This window comes from Thalassophryne amazonica, chromosome 16 (assembly GCF_902500255.1).
Source record: "Thalassophryne amazonica chromosome 16, fThaAma1.1, whole genome shotgun sequence".
Taxonomy (NCBI): Eukaryota; Metazoa; Chordata; class Actinopteri; order Batrachoidiformes; family Batrachoididae; genus Thalassophryne; species Thalassophryne amazonica.
The window spans coordinates 12797021-12812001 of record NC_047118.1 but is presented as its reverse complement, the minus strand read 5'-3'; the positions used below and the strand labels follow the sequence as shown (position 1 = coordinate 12812001).

At 42.0% G+C, this 14981-nt stretch overlaps 1 protein-coding gene across 7 annotated transcripts in view; it reads left to right on the top strand.

Moving 5' to 3' along the window:
* The first annotated feature begins 603 nt into the window (after positions 1–603).
* The window catches only part of si:ch211-278a6.1 (SRC kinase signaling inhibitor 1), a 323862-nt gene continuing 309484 nt past the window's right edge, over positions 604–14981 (top strand). For 5 of the 7 annotated variants that reach the window (XM_034189725.1, XM_034189723.1, XM_034189722.1 and 2 more), the window contains exon 1: positions 1758–1976. In XM_034189725.1, coding sequence (XP_034045616.1) covers positions 1955–1976 — 22 coding nt within the window. In that variant the 5' untranslated portion in view covers positions 1758–1954. Of the gene's footprint in view, positions 610–1757; positions 1977–14981 lie in introns of those variants that run through there. The other 2 variants (XM_034189721.1, XM_034189719.1) reach the window with 1 other exon arrangement.

Sequence of the window (14981 nt, the reverse complement as noted above, 5' to 3'; positions counted from 1 at the left end):
CACCAATGTCGTCGTGTTTCCACCAATGTCGTCGTGTTTCCACCAATGTCGTCGTGTTTCCACCTATGTCGTCGTGTTTCCACCAATGTCGTCGTGTTTCCACCAATGTCGTCGTGTTTCCACCTATGTCGTCGTGTTTCCACCTATGTCGTCGTGTTTCCACCAATGTCGTCGTGTTTCCACCTATGTCGTCGTGTTTCCACCTATGTCGTCGTGTTTCCACCAATGTCGTCGTGTTTCCACCTATGTTGTCGTGTTTCCACCAATGTCGTCGTGTTTCCACCTGTTATATGGCTGGGGGGGCCTGGCTGCCGGTTTGTTTGTCTTTTGGTTTCCTCCCAGGTGGCTTGCGTTTGGGACTGAGTGGCTGTGTTGCTGAGGCTGTCAGGACCTCACCCTGATCACCTGCGACTCGTCAGGACTCACAGCTGTGGTGCATCTGGATGGATTGGAACATGTTGGCATTTAAGACTGGAGTGCACAGTGTGTATTTGCCAGAGACTTGACCTTGTGACCAGACGGGTGAGATCGTCGTCTCGGGAGCCATCTCATCAGCAGCGGATGCTGAGAACGTCCAGGTTTGATGCACAGTCTGTGAAAGAGGAGGGGGTGAGGTCTCACGCTCGTCAGCACACTTCCTGAGGTACGTTAGATTTTGTGACTAACAGTTATACAGTCAGTAAATGTGGTGTCCCTCACACCTTATTGTATTGAGCTGTTTGTTAGTCATGTATCAGCTTCCACTGCAGTGGAGTTTTGTGAACGGGAGGTTCCATGCCTGCAGGTTGGGAAGCTGATCAGTAATCAAGCCAGGAAGTGTTTGCTGTTTGTACACCTTTAAGTGTTCTGTGTGTAGAGTGTGGACTCACATAATGGTTCCTTCTTTCACAGACTCGGTTGTTGCGGCCACCTGGGGGGTGTCGGCGGGGTCCTTGGGTCCGAAACAGCTTCTGGCTCCGGACCGTTAGCGCTGCTGGGAGCGCACCACGCCAGGCCGCACCTTTTTGTTATATTATCACTGTTATGTATTAAATTCAGTTAGCCTTTGAACCGTGCTCTGCTTATTTCATACTGGGTCCTTCAAACGCTGGTCGGTTCTCCGAGCTGCGTCCGACACATAACACCACCTATGTTGTCGTGTTTCCACCAGTGTCGTCGTGTTTCCACGAATGTCTTCATCTTTCCACGAATGTCGTGTTTCCACCAGTGTCGTCGTGTTTCCACAAATGTCATCATGTTTCCACCAATGTCGTCATGTTTCCACCAGTGTTGTTGTGTTTCCACCAGTGTCGTCGTGTTTCCACCAATGTCGTCATGTTTCCACCAGTGTTGTTGTGTTTCCACCAGTGTCGTCGTGTTTCCACGAATGTCTTCGTCTTTCCACGAATGTCGTGTTTCCACCAGTGTTGTCGTATTTCCACAAATGTCATCATGTTTCCACGAATGTCGTCATGTTTTCACAAATGTCATTGTGTTTCCACTTGTGAAAACATAATGACAGGAATGAAATTCAAGATTTGAAGATTTGGAAAAATTTTGGAAAACACAGGACTAACACACCTGCACACACACTCTCCCAAGGATGCTGAAGTTCTCTCTCTGTCTCTCTCTCTCTCTCCCCCCCTCAAGCTCCCTCACTCTCCTTCACGCACACTAACACAGGCACACACGTGCTCGTATTCACACGCACACGGTGCTGGATCACAGACATCTCGGGAAGGAGGTTCCAGCAGAGGCGAGAGAAAAGCAGAGGGAGAGAGAGAGACAAAGGGAAGGAGGACGACAGAAGGAGAGGAGCGAATCGGGACGCGGAGACCGGCACGGGGAAGGAGAGACCTGACGCTTTGCGAAGAACGGAAAGCGAGGCACGGGAGGAGGGAGGAGGAGAGGACAAATAAAGGAGGGGGGAAGAAGAAACGCGATCACTTCCAGCTGCAGCGGTCCGTGTCGCAGCATGGGCAATGCACCATCCCAAGGCATGTCAACCCTACCTCCATGCACACTGGTGTTGCAGGTATTGTTTCAAATTTGGCGTGCTGCGCCGCCTTCCTGTCACATTCTGTTGGAGCAGGTGATGGGAGGAGGAGGGTGGTGATGCTGCAAAGGGAGCATCACTTCATGGGCAGCAGGTTAGGAGTGACTCTGGTGGAAACGTGGAGATGCAGGAAGCACTGGGTGGGGGCTTCACGTGTGGAAGCAACAAGAAATGGGAGGAGGCTGCTGTGGATGTGGATGGGCAGCAGGACCATCAGTGAATCAGGTGGTGGTGCTGCTGGTGTGTGTGTGGAGGGGGGTGCACATGGGAGGAGAGGGACTAGTTGGAGAGAGTGTGTGTGAGTGAAAGGCTGCAAGTGCGGTGGCTGCGACCACATGCAAGACCTCTGAGGAGTGAAACACACCATGTGGGGAGAACATGGAAAGACGGAGAGGAAGCAAAAATAAGAGACGTGGAAAATTATGAGATGAGGAGGATGTGCTTTGAATGGGGGATGGTATTACAAATGGATGGATGGGTGGGTCAACTCCTCCATCAGATACTCTTAATATTCCCCAGAGCTGCTGTCACTCTTTCCCATATCTCTAAATTATATTTTTTCCTACTCTTTGCTTCTCCTCTTGATTAAAAAAACAGCCTTTTATGAAGCCTTGCAGGCTGCTTACAAGCTGTCAGAGGAAAAGCAGGCGTGTGTCCAACTAACTGTATTTCTGCACGCGTACAAGTACATGGATGATGGTGTTGGTAGAAAAGAGGGAGTGTGTGGAAAAGTAAGTATAGTTAATGAGGAGGAAGTGGAAAAGGGTGGGGAGGGGAGGGGGGTGTTAAAATTAGACATGTTCCGATCCGCCATTTTCGATCAGTATCAGTTTAATATTGACGAAAATGATTTGATCAGAAATTTTAAATCTGCAAAATCCAATCTGATTAGAGTCCTGCACATCTGAGTCAGGCTGTAAACTGAGAAATAAATAAATAAATAAAAATTGGAGTGACATTTACTTCAGAAATCTGGACTGTTTTCAAGCAGAAATTTTCTTGTTTTTGTAAGTAAAATGTTACCTACTTGTCAGTAAAATCTGCTTCAAAAGTGTTCCAAATTTAACAAGGAAAACTTTTATAGTGGCTTCTTATCATCAAACAAATAGACTCTCTGAATGTGAGGCATCACATTACCACCTTCTCTGTACACAAGAAGGTTTTGAACTACCAGCTCTTCAGTTTCTGGAGACCTGATCCTTCCATCTATATTACGTTGACACTGGATAGTTGATTCATAAAATTTCTTTTGGCAACATTCTGATTTTGCCAAAGGATGTTTACGGGTGATTCTTTAACTACGGGCACTATTGGCCCTGTAAATGTAATTTCCACCACACCATTGCCTTACAATATAAAGCGCCTTGGGGCAACTGTTTGTTGTGATTTGGCGCTATATACATGTGCTCTGATGTCACTGTTTATCACCATAGAAACTACCCAAACAATCTTTCATACAAACTGTTTAAAGGGACATTACAGTGTTGTGGTGGAAATTACGGCAATAGTGTGGGACAACTACATTTTGTTTAAAAAAATTACAATAGTTGTATGGCATTGAATACCCCAATTATGTTTTGATTATTTTACTGATATTTTATTCAGAGATATTTTAAAACATTAGAAAAAAGTTTCTTTACCATTCATTTTTATCATTGAAGATCAAAAGTCTGGGTGTGGGACAAGCACAAAACGGCAATATTTGCATATAATGATGCTGAAAAAAGGTGAAAAAGTCATCATAGACTACTAGAACAAATAAAGATAACTATAAAAGTGTGAAATTTCCCCTTTTTTCTGTTTTTCATACAATATGATCAAAGGACATAATAAGTGCCCGTAGTCTAAGAATCACCCTTACATTTGTCTTTTTCCAAGTCCCAGTGGTTTTTAGATGATTGTGGCTCAGTTGGTAGAGCTGATCACCCAATGATTTAAAAGAGTGGTGGTTCAATTCCCACTTGTGTGTCCACATTTCCTTAGGGAATTCTGTGGGAAGCATCACGGCACAGTGGTTTAAGATGGTCCACTTTCAAAAAATGTCTTTGTCACAACTGTAAGTTGTGCTATTCAAGAGAAATTCTGTCCTTCCATCCATCTGTTTGGCAAAACCTTCCAAACTCTGAAATACATTTTTTTTTAAATAAATTAATCCTGGAAGGTCAAAGATCTGCCTGTCAAAAACAAACAAACAAACAAAAAAACAAAACAAAAAAAAAATCATGCCTTTTCATTTTTATTTTACTGAATTTTTGGTTTCAAATAGGAAATGTAGCAGAAGCCCTGAAATGCTCACATCACCCACTAGATGGCAATAAAAGCTGCCCAAATGTGTGGCAAGATCTTGACTGTTTATTCATTGCATTGGAGAAGTTAACTTTTGGTGAAAATAAGATGGGCTGACAGACAAAAATCAGCTTTCAGGTGTGTCCCTTGTCCTTATTTCAATTTCAATTTATTTTTATTTATATAGCACCAAATCACAACAGAGTTGCCTCAAGGCGCTTCACACAAGTAAAGTCTAACTTTACTAACCCCCAGAGCAACAGTGGTAAGGAAAAACTCCCTATGAGGAAGAAACCTCAAGCAGACCAGACTCAAAGGGGTGACTGGTGTTAGTCCTTAAACGGTAACTTACTAGTTATTAGATATGACACATTTTTGAAGTAGAAATTTACTAATGATATGTGAGTAACATTTACCGACAGGAGAACACACCCAGTTAAATGTGCTTAGAATTTCTGTATGCAAAGTTTTACCAACATTTTTTTTAAAGTAAATTGCAGTTTGCAGTTTTTTCAGTGTTTTTTCTTGAGGGAAACTGTTTGACAGTTTGAGTTGATGCTTTGTTTGTTAACTAGCTTAGCAACGGACATACAGACAAATGTGTTTCTGAACAGATTAGTTGTTAGTTTAAGGCAGGTGGAAACAGTATCGGCTTGGTATCAGTATCGGCAGATACTGAATGTTTCAGTATCGGTCATATTGGCCGTGAAAGAGTGATTATCGTGATTATCCAGGGTTAAAATATCAGGAATTTTAGAAACCATACTCCAGCCACCTGCTGAGATGGAATTCTGCAGCAGATAAAGGATGAAAGAGAGGGATTAACAGGAATGAACGCTCACTTTCCCCAAAACTGGCAACCCGACACAGCTCGGAGCGATAATTATCCTCTTTAAACGCATCCTACACCCTCACCTGCCTCATCTTTCTTCCCATGCTTGTGAGCAGTCAGTCTGTTATCAGGCTGAGGGAAAAGACAGGCATGAATGGAGTCAGAGTGAAAGTTACTTTAAAAGAACAAAAGCCAACAAAAAGGATGTCAGAAAAATCAACAGGTAAGTTTGTTTCGGTGAACTAATGGGATCTCGCAGCAACATTATCTTTAACGGTTGCCGCCAAATGAGGTCATTACTTGGAATGATTGCGAGGGGATCAACAGCAGAATAGTAAGCAGCATTTTAAACCCATTTGCGTGTGAATGACAGCTTCTTTTCATGTGTTGCAAAAAGTGTTTGTTGGAGAATAGCAATGCTTTAAAATGATGCAGCGAAGCACTTTTCTTTCTTTGGAAGGCTTTGTGCTTGAAGGACAATTTGTTTCTTATTTGCTCTAGTTAATATTGTATTCTCTTGTCAGGCTCTCTTCTTTGTGTCTTTAATGGCACAGGGGGAAGGTTTGATGGCCGCGTGCTGCAATGGCTACCATTGTCACCACATATTTGCTGATTGGGGTCATTTTGGGCATTTTGGTCTACATGAGCAACAGTAGTGAAGTCTACCGATTTTATGCCGTGCTGCTTTCATTAAGTACAGCAGGTTGGATGAGGAGTTGGGCCAATACAAGAGTGTCCAAAGATGTTCCAGAAAGGGCCAATAGGGTGCAGCTTTTCTGACACCAGTAGGTGATTTCACTGATGAACTCATCCCACCTGCTCAACATGATGTTAATCAGTGAAATCACCTGCTGGAGTCAGTGGCTGCAAAGAAAACCTGCACCCTCTTGTCCTTTTCTGGAACATCTTTGGACACCACTGTGCAAATATGTAGACCTTGGTTTGACTCCTAGTCATGCTACCTGTCTGTTGGATGATGAGACACAGTCTGCTTTGTCCCACTCCGCCCAGCTGTAATTGGGTACCAGCCTTATTTGGGGGAAGTAACCTGCATTGGACAGGTGTCTCATCCTGGGTGTCATGGAGCGTCACCAACATCACACTTTGGTGTTTGAGGAATAAACATCATTCGGTTGGGCGTCACACCCTGTAAATTACTTACTACTCTTCTAACCAGCTGGTTTCTTATAGTGCCATAACTCCAATTCTGCCACCTATAATTTAGCCAAATATCAATATTTTTCCTCTTGCATGTGCATTCCTAGCAGGATTGACTGAGACTGTTTTGTGGACAACGGATAAAATTAAAGAGGCTTGGGGTTTGAAGGTTGGTAGGTTTTGGTAGGTTTGGCTGTTTCTATGTGGAGTTTGAATGGTCTTTTTTCATCTTGCTTGGGTTTTGTCAGGGTGCTTCAGTTTCCTAAATCAGACCAAAGATATCATGTTAGTTCTAAAAATTCCCACAAGTGGGAATTGCCTGTTGCTAGGTGATGGCCCTGTGCTACCCTGGTGACCTGTCCACAAAGTGTGTTGGGATCAGCTCTGGAATATTCCAAAGAATGGATGGATGGATTTGGTTTAAGGTTCATAGGACAGCTTATATATGTGGTAATGTCAGCTTGTGCACTTGTAAATCTTTAAGACTTGTTGGTTACTGGAGGTCACTAGAGTTCAGATGTGAGTTGCTGTTGTTCTTAGTTTTACTTGCATGAGGACAATGTAGGAATCTGTCGTATTGATGAAAGGATAGAATTATAGGTGGGAGAAAGGTGATGTCTCAGCCCTCACCTCTGTTTAGAGATGTTTCACCATCTTGGCTTCCTTGATTCCTCTTTAAAACCAACCATTTTCCCTGAACGTTGACCATATGAACATTGTTATCTTAAAAGGTGTGTCCTTTTTCCTTCAGATGCAGGTAGACTACTGAATCCTGCCCTGGGGAATTGTCCCTCCTGTGTTGTGCCATTTATTTGTTGAGTTGCCATTTGGTTTTTCTGATGTAGAGCTCATTGGATTCCTGTCTGTACTCAACCACATACATCAGATTGCTTTTGTGGGTCTGTGGTGTGTGTTTTTTGTGGTGAACCTTTTTTTTTTTGCTGGGTTTTGCTGGGTTTGAAAAACACAGAAAATGTTGTGTTTCTTGAAAATCTTCCTGAGTTTCTCATAAATTCCAGCCCCTTATGGAATGACAATGTTATTCCTTTTGTTCTTTGTTTTGTGTTTGTGTTCCTTCTGGCTCTTGCAGCTGTTTTTGCGAAGGTCCAGTTAGGATGTCCACTGAATTGAAGCACCGCCTTCAGATGCTGATGTTGCTTCTCTTGTGCCTGAACACTTGTTGGAGTTCTATGTGTCATAGATGAGTCTATGTCATGGAGTCAGGCACATAGATTGGCAGCTATATGCAGTAAACCTACTGTATAGTTTGTAGTATGATGATCACAAACAGAGCTTTAGTTACAGCTTAAAGTATCCTATCCAAAGGTTGGCGCCATGAACTCTGCTGGCTGTTTGTTGTTCAGAAAAGAGAAATACCACTTACGTTTGATGGTGAGAGTGTAACCACTACCTATTGAAGCATCATCATAAGCCCATTAGAGTTATCTCAGTGCACACTGGAAGGCTAAAAACACAAAGTATAGATTAGGAGTCAAGCAGTAAGCCTCATATTAGACCTCCAGAGAACTGGAGCTCGTCTTAATAGTGTCACTGTGCAAAGAAAGCGGATCCAATTTCTTGTTTTTCTGTTACCTAGTATGTTTGCTTTCCAATGCACATGTTCTTGTATCTTCAAACCAGAATCAGATCTGAGGTAGTGGGCTAGTTACTGAGGTGATTTTACTATAATAAAATGATATTATACTCGGTGGAAGGAGAATACTGGGAACAGCGCAAACAGCATTGATATAGATGAAATGATGAGTGCAAAGGCTTATTTTTGTGTTTGCTGTTTTTCACTTCTGTGCTTTAGTATCCTGTTGAAGCTGTTTGGCTGTTTGTGGGTGCAGCAGTACACAGTGTAAGAAGTCCAGAGAGGAAACAATTTTCAGCCTGTTAATGTAGCACTGCACAGAATGTTATCTCTCATGGGAGGATAATATATTGGAAAAGAAAGTAATGACCTATCGGGCTTGGAGCTGAAATTTGTCACACGGCTGCCTTGATATATTGAAGCAACTGGTTTCTTTTGACATTCAGCAGAGATGATACACTGTTGAGAGTTACCGTGGATGCACAACAGCATGTGCAATGCGTAGAGACGTAAACACAGTCCTTAACTGGTGTTAGTAATAAATACAAGTCCTCCAGTCTACAAGAACATGCAGGTGTTTTTGTTCATACTCTCAAATATGACCCACTGGAGCATTTCCTAAATGTACTTTAGAAAAAGTACCCTGCAGCATTAAATGTAAAGCATGTGCACAGGTGGGCTCAAAATGAAGACGTCGCCGTGTCTCTATTACTGAAGTGGAACACAGTACAGCACCTGGAACAAGAAAGTCTGAGGCCCAAAAGCATAGTATGGGTGGGAAAATTAACTGATAATGAATTGAAGATTAATTTTAAACTAAATGAAACTCATCACAGGGCTGATGCATACACACCCTGTGCACTCAACACACCACGTTTTAGTGAATACTGAACAAAATTCTAAACGCAACAGCAGTCATTTTTACCCACAGCCATCGAATATAGCCATCAGGTATTGCGAAGTCTTTGCACCCGTCTGTCTGTGCTCGGCATAAGTCCAGTCCTGTTACTGTCAGGGTCTTCAAATTCACAGGGAACAGACCTTGGACAAGTTCAAAGATGGCTAACCTTGACCTATTTTAAGAGGTACTTTAAGAGGTTAAAAAGTCACATTCTGTTTCAATCTGTTCAGTTTTTCTTTTTTTTTTTTGGAGGGGTCGGGGTGACAGCCAATCAGAGTAGAGCGGCACTGTGACATCACTGACTGGTCTCTCTCTGGCGCTCCAATACCAGTTTGTTTATGTGTAAAAATAACGTTTTTCATATATTATGTAAAAGTTAATGAGAAATAAACACTTCTAAAACTGAAAACACTGTTTTTGGAACCTGGTAACACCTCTGAAGTGGTTTACAAGACATTTCATGGATGTTAGCGTGGTGACGTCACAGTCTGATCTAGCTAGCTGCAAACTCTGTTTCATTTGTGGGTAAATATAACCTCTTTGTCATGTATTATGTAAACGCTAGCGAGAAATAAACACTTCCCAAACTGAAAACGTTGTTTTTGGAACCTGATAATACCTCTGAAGTGGTTCACAAGATATTTTGCGGACGTTAGTGTGTTGATGTTACAGTCTGGTCTAGTTAGCTGCAAACTCTGTTTCGTTTGTTTGTAAATTTAACCTCTTTGTCATATATCATGTAAAAGCTAGTGAGAAATAAACGCTTCTGGAACTGAAAACGCTGTTTTTGGAACCTGATAACACCTCTGAGGTGAAGAAATTTTGCAGACGTCAGCGTGCACGCTAACTTTTGATGTTAAAATGAAAAAAAAAATATTGTTTATGATTGATTGATAGAAAGACTTCATTGAACATGTACAAATTGTATAAGACAATAGCTGCCCCCGTGACCCGACTCCGGATAAAGCGGAAGAAAATGGATGGATGGATGGATATATTAGTTTGCAAAGGAACAGCAATTAAACAACTGCAAATTTTAAAGAATGCAATGCTAATATGACCGAGGGTATTTTAACATTGCATTATTTTTAAATATTTTGTACACTTAGGCTTAAAGACATTACTCAGATCAGTCAACATACCTTTATTGTTCAATTTCACACAAGCTAGACACATTTCCTCATTCAAATGTCCATTTGGATCTCACTGAGATTTATTACAGCATGCGTGCGGGGGGGGGCATCATGCGCCAAAATTCACAAGTCATTATCTTGTGTGGCCTCCATTTGCATCTAGCAGTGCGATGCATCTCCTCCGCATGGCTGTCACAAGGTTGACAATTGTGACCTGTGGAATATTGTCCCACTTGTCTATATCAGGAGGAGCCTAATATCCTGATCTGGGGTGGTAGTACGTAGTCTGCGGGGGTGTGGTTGATTGATCATTGTCCCAAAGTCCCTCATGACTTGTGTCATCTGTGGCATTTTATCATCCCCAGTGCAAGGATTGTAAGTATTGCTCATGTTCTTTGAAAAGCGCTCCAACATGCCACACCTGTCTGGAGGAAGCAATGCCTCAAACAGGGAGTGTGAAACGGTTGCATGTGTCTAAACACATTTGTGCATTAAAAACAATAGGAATCAAACTATTATACTCACAAAAAACAATGGAGAATCTCTTATCACACCGTTCATAAAATATTTTAAAATTTGAAGTGTTGTGTTTATATTTTTTGTTCAGTGTACAAGTTTAATCGTATTTTTTTGACTATGCATGATTCAACTTATGATGTCTGTGTGTCTTCATTATGAAGTCATTCATACCAATTAATCACAAATATTTTGTTGTTCAATATATGCTTTCAATAATCCATCTGTACAAAAATACTTAAAAAGGTGTTTTCCCGACAGTTTTCCTTGATCAAACTACACCACAATGTAACACACACACGTGTGTGTGTTAAACGTGAAACATGATTACTGATGTTTGGGGATAAATATTTTTAATTTGACAGATACACTGATGACATGAATGTGTATTTAAGGTCAAAATCCATAAATGATTTTTATAGAAGAATAATGGATTGTATTTTAAAACCAGCTGAGCACTTCTGTTTACCTGTTTAAGCAGACAATACTGTAAGCAGGTGGACTGAACTGGGTTTCCATCATGTGCACGGCAGATATTTATCTAGGATGCACCAATGACGCACGTTTGATCCTTTCATTTGTTCAAGTCTATTTAAACAGCGATCAGGTTGCAGGTGATGGAGGTTCTGATGAGGAAGGCCGTCTGCACCTTCAAGCATCTGTTAGTGACATCATCAGGCAAATATGTGTGTCGTGGAGTTGTCGTTTTTTTAGTTACTCACCTGCTTCTTCCCTGATACCGCGCCACACAAAGCCCATGAGTGCTGTGATGTGATTGGCTGCTGATGATGCAATGTTTTATGGCAGCAGAGCTGCACGGTTTGAGGGCATTTCTGAAGTAATTGCCCCTGCTGGGAGCAGCTATACCAATGATGCACTGATGTTAATGCACGGTAAATCAATTTAATAAAAAACAATAACACGATAAACAGTTTCCACACATTCCGGGGCCTGACCTCTCATTTACAAATGGGGCTGAGCAAATAATGATGTCTAGCAAGCTGCTCCTGATGCCAGATTTGCTTCACACGGTGTCTGTCTCACAGTGAGCTGCAGCGCAGTTGTGTAATTGCATGCATATGTACAGTACAAATAAGAATTTTGTGTTGGTGTGTGATTGAGGGAGAACAAGATTCAAGCAGCATTTAGGAGCACAAGCATTTAGCATTTTGTAGGAGGAGATTAATCATGGCAGGCTTTGATACAAACAAAATGTTCCGTCACTGTAGAGCTCGACAGGAATCTGCACTTTCTTAGATTTTTCAGTGAATATAATTCAAAGCTTTCTGAAAGGTTTGTGTTTTATTTATATGTATACAAAGATTCATACCAAGATCTGCAGTGATCGAAATGGCAATATACCCACAGTTTGTCCATAAGACGCACCATCGCTTAAACCCCCTTTACACAGGGTGGGGATTGTTGAGATCGGACAAAATGGCCAGATCTCACAACGATCTTTCAGTGAACGGCCAGTGATCGCCAAGATAGATAATGATCTTCCAGTGATCTCCACCGTCACCTCAAAGTTTTGACTCAGCCCAAAACAATCTCTCAACGTTCTCCCAACGAGCTCTCAATAATCTCTCAATGAGTCAGATTCTGTAGAGACTTTCAAGTCCATTACTTAAGATGCACTTATTTTCCATTTGTATGGCTAGCATACTGGCGTAGTATGGTACTATGCTTTGTACCCATTAAAATTCATTTTATTAGTAAAGTAGTAGAGTGGACTCCAGCCTCAATTTTATCTAAAGTCTGTGTCTTTTAGTGAAGCTTAGGGCTAGTGGCCGGTGATCACCTTAGTATTTCTTTGTTTTTCTTATTGTTTAATGCTGACAAATTATACTGTATTTGTTGTTTTATCTGATGCCTGATCCAGTGGGGTAGTGTCTTCTTCTGCAAGCCTCCCATCCTGTGCACCAGCATGGACGCCCCAAATTTCCTGTACATTCATTTTTGTCAAGTGTGTTGGTAGCATGGCCCAAGCAGTGGGTCACCTCGTTGAGTCTGGTCTGCTCGAGGTTTCTTCCTCAAATCATCAGAGGGAGTTTTTCCTTACCGCTGTCGCCTGTGTGCTTGCTCTAGGGGTTAGTAATGTTTGACCTTACTTGTGTGAAGCGCCTTGGGGCAACTTTGTTATGATTTGGTATATAAATGAAAATAAATTGAAAGTGAAATTAATCTCTACTGTTCACACCGGATCTCTCAGCGATCTCTGTGATCTTTTTTTCCGCACAAGTGTTCTACAAACTCTCAATGGTTGCTGCAGGAGGCTCTGAAAATTGTGTTTTTGGTCACACAATGAGCATGCAAGGATCTCCCAAACATTTACACAGAAATGGCTTTTTTGAGGCTTTAGGAGATCGTTGACAGATCAAACCAATTTTTGATCACTCAGTGGTCAACCAACGACCTCCGTGTGTGTAAAAGGGGTCTTAACAAATGAATTCCTTAGATATGTGGTCCCTATATAAACTGTGCACCTATTGATGTTGGAGGATCTCAGTCACTCGGATACAAGATTTTACCTCACACATTGACATGACATCTGCTGGTCTGGAAGATTCCTATGCAGTCAGCAAACTCGTCAGGTCAGGATCACCGTCACTAGGATAAGAGATATCCACAAAGTCACTCCACAACACCAGCTGATCCTCGCATATCTCCACAAAATGACTGTTTAGTTACAAGAAATTTCCCAATTCATAAAAATGTCCACGATTCAACTACTAGACACACCATACCAACCCCCTCAATGATGATCTTGATCATGATAATAATGAATATTTTGCTTCAGTTTCACTTCAAATCTCACACTGAATGTATTTGTTCAGTTTCATTTTTGTTAAACTGCAGTGCAAAAGTGTGTTGGTGTAGTTTGTCAGACACAAATGGAAGTAATTGTAAAATTATTGTAAGGAGAATGTCTAGAAAACCTCTCAGAGTTATGAACAGCTTCTGTTCTTTGGTAACGTTTCTATCATTATGACACAAATCAACACAGAGTTCTCCTTCTGGTACATCTGCGGCGTGCAGCACTGTGTGTGACTGCTTAGTCAGGATTCCAATAATTTCAGGTGCTTGCACTGCACCGTGTTCCACGGAGGCTCCAAGAAGCCAATATTTACTTCATTATCCTCAACACTTTCCCTGCTCACAAAGCTCTGGTCGACTTGCGGTGAGCTGCTGTTAAAACCTTGCAGCTCCAATGTGCTTCTTGAAAGCTCCAGTCCATGAGTCATAAAAACAACTTGTCATGTCATCAGGTATTTGGCAGTGAGACATAACAAATGGTCCCAAAAGGAATTGTGCATTTTTTTTCTTTCGGAAGGCGACTGGTGCAGAGCGAGTCTGTGCTGCAACAGGAGAAGAAAAGATCCACGTCAGTAAATGATGTGGTGTTGTGATGTCGTGTGTCACACAGAAATTTTTACGTATGTTAATTTGACTTGCGCGTCTCAGTGTATTTGGTAATGGTGACACAAACTACCTACAACTAATTGTATTTTCTGACAGCACTTGAAAGTACTGAGAGCCCAGACTGCTAGTTATGACAACAATAAGTAAATGTTGAATGCAGTTATACTGCATAATGCTGTTTCTCTTCAATAAACAGCAACAGCAACAACAGGAAGAGGAGGGATAGGAACTACAGGTACAGCAACAACAGCTACAAGAACAACACCAGGGACAGGAACAACCACAGCAGCAGCAACAACAACAAGAACAACAGGTATAGTAGCAGGAACAGAAACAAGAGAGATAGGAACTACAGGGACAGGAACTACAGATACAAGAACAACAACAACAGGGGCAGGAACAACCCCAGCAGCATCAACAAGAACAAGTATAGTAACAGGAACAAGAGGGATAGGAACTACAGTGACAGGAACTACAGGTACAAGAACAACAACAACAGGGGCAGGAACAACCCCAGCAGCATCAACAAGAACAAGTATAGTAACAGGAAAAAGAGGAATAGGAACTACAGTGACAGGAACTACAGGAGCAAGAACAACAACAGGTACAGGAACAACCACAGCAACAACAACAAGAACACCAGGTATAGTAGCAGGAACGGAAACAAGAGGGATAGGAACTACAGGGACAGGAGCTACAGGTACAAGAACAACAACGACAGGGACAGGAACAACCACAGCAGCAGCAGCAACAACCGCAACAACAGGAATAGTAGCAGGGACAGGAACTACAAGAACAACAACAACAACAACAACAGAGAGAGGAACAACCACAGCAGCAGCAACAACAACAAGAACAATAAGATCAAGAACAGGTAGAACAGGGACAGGAACAAAAGAGACAGCAACACAAACAACAATAGGAACAATGGGGGGGACAACAACAACAACAAAAGCAGAAACAACAGGGACAGGAACAACAGGGACAGCAACACAAACAACAACAATAGAAGCAATTGGGGCAGCAACAACAACAGGTGCAGGAACAACCCCAGCTGCATCAACAAGGACAAGTATAGTAGCAGGAACAGGAACAAAAGGGAT